Source organism: Colletotrichum karsti, assembly GCF_011947395.1.
Source record: "Colletotrichum karsti strain CkLH20 chromosome Unknown Scaffold48, whole genome shotgun sequence".
Taxonomy (NCBI): domain Eukaryota; kingdom Fungi; phylum Ascomycota; class Sordariomycetes; order Glomerellales; family Glomerellaceae; genus Colletotrichum; species Colletotrichum karsti.
The window spans coordinates 436,190-444,854 of NW_024065948.1; the positions used below are offsets into that span (position 1 = coordinate 436,190).

Sequence of the window (8,665 nt, forward strand, 5' to 3'; positions counted from 1 at the left end):
TTCCAGAAGGTAGCTTACCAGGCATTTCGTTAATGCATGGCGGCGATGTCATCCTTCTTGAATGACAACACTTCAACACGGTCGCCCATGTTTTCTTACACGCCAATGATGACCTTGTCTTGTATCGGACGTTGCTATCGGCGGCTTTCCAACCGACAGCGCTGCGTCGCCATGCGAACGATTGAGGGCCGATGTCATCCTCGATAAGGATCAAATGGGCGCATTGGAAGAGGTCCTTGGCATGGTAATGGTGGCCAGGGGCATGGTTCTTGTTCTCCACTGAGATAAGACGGCGTGATGTTGTTGGCCTTATCTGCGATGCGCGACTTGGTATCCCAACTCGGGAATGGCTGGGCTGTCGGTAAGAAACTACCGACATCGACCACTTCGCGGGGCTACATTGCAAAATAGCCAGTGTGATGACGAAGACGGTGCGATGTTATGCTGGTATGACAGGTGCGGTATCTTCTACAACAACACGCATGACTTAGACAGCAGACTATGAATGATGTGGTGAGCTTGAATAGCTGAAGGTTCTTAGTCTGACGGTTTATCGTATCGACGGTAGTTCGCATCGCTTATCTTCGTACCATAATGAGTGCAACATGGAGGTTCAAGCGTAGCACGGGGTTCGAATTGTTTCTGGTATGACTTCTAGATGATTTCAGATGTCGGTTCGACATAACGCCGAACCGTGATCTAGGCCTCACTGATATTGTACTTGATAGCGGCTTTCTGCTGATACATGTATCTGCCTGCTTGCTGGCACCTTTCTGACGTCTCAAATCTCAGTAAGCGTAGAATAAGACGTTTTCGTTTTCCGACCGCCGAATCTTCTTGTTCTCTGACATCAACCAAAATCGCATCGCCCACGCACCCGCAGCCGTCGCGACACTCAGAGCTGCGCTCGTCGACATCGCCATGGTGTATCGGGGTTCGTCAGACTTGGGCCACTGCACTTGTTGTCAACACTGGGTCAACGAAACGGAGAACAAGGAGACGAACCATGTAAGGCGTCCAGATAAACGAGCTGACGGCAATGCAGTTCACAATGGCCAACGAGGACGCTTTCTTCTCTTTGGTCTGAGAACATGTCGCAGATACCCACCCGAGTATAATACTATTGACGGCGTACGTTCTGGAAGCTGTATCAGTGCGAATTCTGGAGGTGGTGAGAACAATACTTACCCGATAGAGAAGACGCACATCGCAACTATGGAAGTATTATCAGCTCAATAATCTGTACCTCTGGTTCTGTGCAAAAACTCACAATAACGCGCGCCTGTATTCAAGGTGGCACATCCAAGAATGAATCCGAAGACCGCAATCGCCTTGGCAATGGTGATGTGCCTGGAAGCAGGTCAGTCAAATCAGTGGCAGACGTCTAGGGCAACTAACCAGGTTCGCTCGTTGAATTTTCCAGAGGACCACGACCATGCAATTGAAATGATACCGGCAATGAGATAGGGAGGACATGTCAGAACAAGCGTGACAGTCTCGCTGAACCCCAGAGTCTCAACGGCGGTAGGGAAGAAGTTCTTAAAACCATTCGCGCCCAGGTGGAAATGTTGCATGGCTGTGAAGAGCCACACTTTCGGGTCCTTGGCCGCCTCGAGAAGGCCACTCCAAGTCGTGGTCTGTCCGGTGTTGCCAACGGTATCGCGCAGAATCCTCTCATTTGCTAAGATTCTTTCTTCGGGCGTGAGCCATCGCGTGGTCAGAGGTTCATCCGGCAGGATGAATAAGGCAATGATGGCGATGATGAGCGTCACTACGCCTTGAATGATGAAAAGCCATCTCCAACCGGATATTCCAGCCTGGGGCCGGACAATGTCAGTGATCAAGACATGAGATCAGAGTTCCAAGGTCTACACACCATTCCATGCATCTGGAAGATTCCCAGCGCAATAAGACCCGCAAATGCAGTTGCTAAAATATTGCCCGTATAGAGGATCGATATCCTCGTAGCAAGCTCTTTTCGTGTGTAAAACGTCGCAAGAACGTATAGGGCACCCTTCACAGCATCTCCAATCAGCTAGACTCTACGAGCAGTGATGTTGGGCTTCCTCACAGGGTAATAAGGGGCTTCCGTGATTCCAAGGAAGAACCTGGTCAACAGCAACCCAGTGTAGTCTTTGCTCACAGCCGTGAGGCCGCTGATGATCGCCCACACAGCCATGCATGAAGCCATCCACCAACTGGGGCGGACTCGCGTCACAACCATGTTCGCAGGGATCCCAACTATGACATATCCGGCAAATAGGATCGCGACGCAAGTCTGGTATTGCGTCGGGGTGAGGTTGAGGTCTTCTTCGAGGGTATTGAGTCGGGCAAGGGCGATCGCGTTGCGGTCCTACCAGCACATATCAGCAAACAGCCTTTATTCAGCGCAGAGGCCGTGTCACTTACCAAATAGTTCAACCAGTACTTGTTGTTGTCATAATCCACACGCTCAGAAATGCCATGGGACTCGACTTACCATCAACCACAAACTGGTGAGTTAGTTTAGACTTTGGTACACGCAAGTGTCTGTTCTGCACGTACATTGGCATGATCCACCAGTCAAGCTTGCGCACTAATGCGATCTCGCGCGGGTCTAGCTTCTCGTGAGCTCCTGAGTAGTCTCGAACTGTTGGATCGACTTTCAAGGTGCTCTCAACCTCTTCGAAAACACCAGGAAGCGCATCCTCTTTCTCGATTTTCCGTCTATTCATGATGGAACAGAGCTGATGATGACTGGCAGATAAATATGATGTGCCGCTACAGGCTTCAATTCGGAGCAGACGACAGAGAAATTATCCCACCTGTCCGACATAAACTGGAGGATGCGCGATTTATACATCCGGTTCCCATATATGCACGTTTCCGTGAGTGTCTTGGACAAGCGGATTAACGATCCTTCCACCAAAGACAAGACTTTGGGCGCCGACATCACGAATCCCCCGCACTGCCAAGTCCTCGCCTGCCAAGCTTTTACATCAACGGCGCTCTTGGTATCGATTTTTATTTGCTGCCATGATGATGTGCTCAGGCTTAGTGGTGAAGAAGCAACAACACCTTGACGACTAGTCGGTGAAAGTCTGGGCGGTCTTTGGGGTAGAGCTGGGCAGGAGGGGTAAACCCTGGGCGAGACAAGGTCATCTGGGCAACGAGGTCGAGGCTGGGGGCAGCGCCAAGAGTGTGTTGTGATCACTAGTCGCCATGGCACGGAAAAGTAAGCTTCGGTCCCTCACTTGGACACCCCAACTCGTGTTGAAATTTGGGGCTGGTTTGTAGGTTCAGGCAATTGCGCGGATGTGAGTGGTGTAGATGGATTCACATGCTAGGAGGTGTAGACGAGTTTCGAAGGAGAGGAGATGAAGAAGGGATACTTGAACTATAACACACATCCGGCCGCGATCTGCAATAACCCCTCCGCAGCCTTAGTCTGGTCGTCCGCAGTTCAAGATGACGGACAGTAGTCTACACCGTGGACTTTTAGACGCGAAGTGCTTCATGGTGGCATAAACAGGTTTCCGTAGAGCTATTCACAGATGCCTGATACTGCTGGATCAAGCGGAACCATGTTTCTTAGAAGTGACATGGTCGAATGGTATTGAAAAGGCCTATATCGAATTCTGTTGAGCATCCGAAAGTTTCCCCTGGACTACGTATTCAAATATTTCAAGACTTGAGCAAGCCCGCATCCCGCCCGGGGGGAAAGTCTTTAAATCGATCTGGAGTGGGTTGAGGTCATATAAGAAAGCATCTGATGTTGGTAATCCTAGACGAAGACAGGATGCAAGAACTCGAAGTCAGCGACAGCATCCTGACCTGTCTCGTCAGATACGATTTGACTGCCGCATCTGGACGGGATCTTCAAATCTGGGGAAAACATACAAGGATTGAAGACAAACCATGCAGAATCCCCGACAGGCCTTCTTTGACCAACCAGATATCTGCAAAAGGCTTAGCGACGATAAGGACATGGAAACAACGGAAACAACTGGCATTCTTATCTGTGACGGAACCCCGAAGCAAACAACCAAGGGTAGCTATCTGTGGGGTATCAACGCCTTCTCGCACCATCAAGCCACCAAGCCCATACCAGTCTCTTGCGGTTGCATTGGGTCCTTTTCACAGACTTGGGGGCCTATCTCTTCCCCAGAAATCCGATCGGCTGGAAACGTCCCTACTTCACACCCAATTCCTTCAACAATCTTGACTGAGTCAATACCATCAGTCACGTTGTCAAAAACTGAAGTCGCGGCAATGTTCAACGAGATATTCATGGACAACCCACCGGCCCCGGCATCGAGATCTCCTCATCCGGAGAGCCCAGTGAGCCCACACACGGCCCCGCCGGGGGGCGGAGGTCCTCCGCCGCCCCGTAAATCTCGAGTCGCTCTCGCGTGCAAGCGATGTAAGCGGAGAAAGCAACGGGTACGCACTCCGGCTGCGTCGAGTCGTTCACGCAGTCAGTAGACCGGACGCTGACGATGGTAGTGTGATGGCGGTCATCCGAGTTGCAGGTCCTGTGAGAAGGCGAATACCGCATGTCTTTATGAGAGGACTCTAAGACCGCAGTATCCGGGTGGGAAGTCTTTGTACATCAGCGCGTTGGAGGAGAGAATCGCGTTTCTTGAGGCGCGAATGCCGGACTTCGCCGAGGATCACTTCGCGAACCCTTCAACAGCCACGATATCGACTTCAGGACCACCACCGGAAGCGAAGTCTCAACGGCGAGAATCCCAAGATTCCTTCTCTGAAGAAGAACCGTCTTCACTCGTCGACGGGGTGGCATACTTGTCTCTATGCGCCTCTGGCACAACGGATACGGCACCGGAGCCTTTCTACCTGGGTTCGAGCTCCGGTGCGACGATTGCACGCATGATCCAGTCATCCATCTTCCACGGAGCCGGCGATCAGGCCATTCGCGATGCGCTGGCGGCAGCGCAACCCGGGGTCCTCCGGCCTCCGCTGTCAGGGGCGTCGCCATCTTCGCAGTCCGACGATCCAATGTCCGAGTTCCCAAGCCCGAGCAATGCCAAGATGCTGTTCGATGTGTTCTTTGACCGCCTTCATACCCGATGGCCCATCCTAGATCGAAAACTGTACATCTCTCTGTTCGAGGGTCAATACAGTCAAGGCGCTCTGCCGATACAGCAGCGAAGCATACTGCATCTAATCTACGCCATATCAGCACGTTTCTTGCAGTTGACCAAGAAGCCATGTGATGTCGACCCAGAGGTGAGATTATCTCTGTGACCTGTCGGAGGGTGGCTATAGTACTGACGCGCCTAGCGACACCTGCTTGCGGCGATTGAACCGATGGACTTCATTCTCGAGCACCATAACCTCGCTACTGTCCAGTTTCTCCTGCTTCTTGCCGTTCACGGCCAACGAAGTCCGTTTGGCGCTGGTTGTTGGTCGCAAGTACGGTATGCCATGACTTTTTGCATCGAACTCGGTCTGCACAGGAAGCACAGCAGCATCCAGTCGACGCACAGCGCGCTCGACATCGAGATCAGGAGGCGTGTGTTTTGGGCTTGTTACTGTTTAGATCGAATGACCAGCGTGGTTCTCGGTCGCACGTTTGCCATTGCTGATCGAGACATCAATGTGGAGGTATGTAGACTCGAACAGTCATGTTGTTCTTGCTGATGCGACAATAGCTCCCGAGCGATGACCCGATATTCTGGGAGTTGACAGCCCTCGGCACACCGCCCGAGTCTCCGGATGCGCCTTGGTCGAATATGAAGCCCTTCATTCATATTATCAAGCTCCGCAGGATTCAATCAAGGATTCATCGTCGAGTTTACCGTGTCGATAAGGATGTAGCTGGGTCTCCGGAAGACAGAGCTAAGCTCGATACCAAAATGGCTTCCATACTGGCTGAGCTTGACGACTGGGCCAGAGCGATCCCGCATCCCCCGAAAGGTACCAAGACGATAACTTGGATGTACGATCCAGAGAGCTCTTATCACGACTCTCGAGACTTTTTCAATCTGTAGGTTTAAGTACTTCAGTCCTGGAGTCACACATACTGACAAGATCCCTCGAACAGGCAGTACCATAAATCTGTGCTATCCCTATTCACCGTCCTTCTCCCGACGCTGAATACGTCAGACCCGCGGTTTCTCATCTGCGCACGCTCGGCCGCCTGCGTCTGCACGACGTACAAGCGCCTGAACCAGCAGAAGACACTGAGCTACACAATGATGGCCCTCCACTCATGTTTTATCGCAGGACTTACACTCGTCTACTGCCTCTGGCGTGACCGCTCGCTCTTTTCCTACGACGCCCTCGAAGCGACCAGGGCGTGCTCCCAGTCTCTGACCATTTTCGGCGAGAAGTGGCCCGGGGCCGTCAAGTACCGGGACATCTTCGACGCCCTTTCCGGGAGTCTCTTCAAGACCATAGTCAACCCTTCATCCTCCGAGCCGGGATCAAAGCCCCTCCGAGTTGACCTCGAAGAAGCCGTCGCACCGCCCGCGGGTCCGGAGATGGCTCCGAAGAGCGGGGCCGGGGTTCCGGGCGCTGAGACCTCGAAGCCTGGAATGAGTCATGCCATTTCAAACGCCGTCAAAGAGGCCTTCATGGAGGTCGATGAAGAGGCGCCCGGTGGATGGCAGGGCTGGAAGATGTTTAATGAGATGGTGCATGACGAGTCTGGGTACACGAGGGTGTCGGAGGGTGGGTATGGCGAAGCGGCTCACGGTGAGTGAGACAGTCAGATGGTCAGAAACCCGGACGAAGACTTGAAGCGGGTGAATAGTTCGGTTACTGTGGACTCGGAATGGGATTTTGGAGGGCTGGAAGGATTGCGTTGATGATGTACAGAGTATGAGGCGGGAAGACATGATGTCAAACCTTTATAAGTATCAAGGCTGACCGTGTGTTCAACAGCCGATTAGTCAGCTATATCGGGTCGGTTAGCTCAGTTGGTTAGAGCGTGGTACTAATATGTGATCTCACATGTTCAGTAATGCCAAGGTCGGGAGTTCAAGCCTCCCACTGATCACATTTTTGCCTCAGATGTCATTTCTTTTTGCCCGCTATTCATTGAAGGACAGGACGGATTGGATGTGTCGATGGATTTCGGATGAACTGTGAGTAAGTTGAGTTTATCTAATCTTTTTCCAACTGCTCAAACTTAGCCCCTGGGGCTGCCAGCTGGCAGAAAGCTTCAGCTGGCAAACATCACTCAGTCTTGTCGCAATGATTCACTCATCGAAAGAATTTGTTCATTAATCAAACCATTCAATCGGCCAACGCTCCCTAAGCCAACTGTCCCTTCTTATACGGATACTTCGCCTTGAAAGCCTCAGCAATCTCCGTCCTAGTCGCAACCCAAACCCCCTCCTTCTGCGCAATGTAATCCACAAAGTCCTTGAGCGCCCCAAACCGCCCCGGCCGCCCGATGATGCGGCAGTGCAACCCGATCGTCATCATCTTCGGCTGCCCCTCCTGGCCCTCCTCGTACAACACATCAAACGCGTTCTTCAGGTGCGTGTAGAACCCGTTCGGGTCGCGGAACCCGGACCCCGCGATGTGGAACTTGAAGTCGTTGCAGTCGTAGCTGTACGGCACCATCAGACACCCCTTCGCGTCCTCCTTCTTCTCCCGCTCCAGCGGCAGGTCGATCCAGTACGGCACGTCGTCCGCGTACGTGTCGCTCGCCCAGACCAGCTCCTCCCCCATCTCCTCGTACACCTGCGCCACCAGCGTCCGCGAGTGCGGCGACGGCCGCCCGTAGTACCACCCCTTGGGCGCGTACCCCGTCAGCGACTTGAGCGAGGTGATGCCCTTGCGGATGTACTCCTTCTCCTTCTCGACGGGGAAGTCGTGGTAGTCGACCCAGCGGTAGGCGTGGGACGCGACGTCGTGGCCCTCCTCGACGCACCGCTTGGCCACCTCGGGCTGCTCCTCGACGGCCTGCGCGACGGCGTAGAGCGTGAACTTCATGGCGCGCGAGTTGAAGAGACGGAAGAGGCGCCAGAAGCCCGCGCGCGAGCCGTACTCGTACTCGGACTCGACGTTGTAGTTGCGCTCGTTGATGCGCGGGCCGCCCATCGGGTTCTCGCGGAGGTTGGTCTCGGAGACGCCGTCGCCTAGGAGGACGGATCTCTCGCCGCCCTGGGTGGATGTTAGCTGGGGGCTCTAGCTGATGAGATGTAGAATATGGAAGGGGAGGAGGACTGACCTCTTCGTAGTTGATGACGAAAGAGACGGCGATCTTGGCGTCGTTGGGCCAGGGGCAGGCGATGCCTTTCTCGCCATATCCCTTAAAGTCACGGGCGAAGCCGTAGTCTGGGTGAGCGTGGTAGACCTCGGGCATGTTGGCTTCGATGATGATGCAAGAATATCCGGTGCGGCTGTCGCGACGAGAAGTTGATCGCGAAGTCAATGGAACAAAAATGATTCTTCAAGCCCCAGCTACGCACAACGCTCTCCCACGCATTCTTCAACATACAAATACCCGCCCGATCCCCCTCTCATCGGCACGTCTCACCCGCCCAGCCAGTCCTCCCCTATCGCATCACATCGTGCACTATCAGCCGTGATGCGCGCCGCACGACATGTCCACTGACGCACCGCATACCCCGCCGCAGCTTTTTCGTTATCGGTGTGACGAGGGAGGTTGCAGCTCGTTATCGCGGCATCGGGCAGAGGGGGGGGGGGG

General features: G+C 53.6%; 3 protein-coding genes across 3 annotated transcripts; 1 reads left to right on the forward strand and 2 right to left on the reverse strand.

Annotated features, from left to right (window-relative positions):
• Positions 1-788: 788 nt before the first annotated feature.
• CkaCkLH20_11533 (major facilitator superfamily transporter) lies at positions 789-2,714 on the reverse strand (the record flags this gene model as incomplete). The annotated part of the gene is made up of 10 exons (XM_038894247.1): positions 789-953; positions 1,006-1,138; positions 1,189-1,213; positions 1,271-1,350; positions 1,399-1,817; positions 1,877-2,014; positions 2,072-2,353; positions 2,410-2,427; positions 2,480-2,492; positions 2,545-2,714. The coding sequence occupies 10 exons, from the start codon at positions 2,712-2,714 to the stop codon at positions 789-791; spliced, it is 1,443 nt and encodes a 480-aa protein (XP_038740577.1).
• A 1,537-nt stretch (positions 2,715-4,251) lies between these two features.
• On the forward strand, positions 4,252-6,707 carry CkaCkLH20_11534 (C6 transcription factor; the record flags this gene model as incomplete). The annotated part of the gene is made up of 6 exons (XM_038894248.1): positions 4,252-4,402; positions 4,458-4,516; positions 4,567-5,229; positions 5,284-5,607; positions 5,655-5,989; positions 6,047-6,707. The coding sequence occupies 6 exons, from the start codon at positions 4,252-4,254 to the stop codon at positions 6,705-6,707; spliced, it is 2,193 nt and encodes a 730-aa protein (XP_038740578.1).
• Positions 6,708-7,260: 553 nt separating this feature from the next.
• CkaCkLH20_11535 (urate catabolism protein) lies at positions 7,261-8,320 on the reverse strand (the record flags this gene model as incomplete). Its single annotated transcript, XM_038894249.1, has 2 exons — positions 7,261-8,118; positions 8,186-8,320. 2 exons carry the CDS (start codon positions 8,318-8,320, stop codon positions 7,261-7,263), a joined length of 993 nt encoding a protein of 330 aa, XP_038740579.1.
• Between the last annotated feature and the right edge of the window lie 345 nt (positions 8,321-8,665).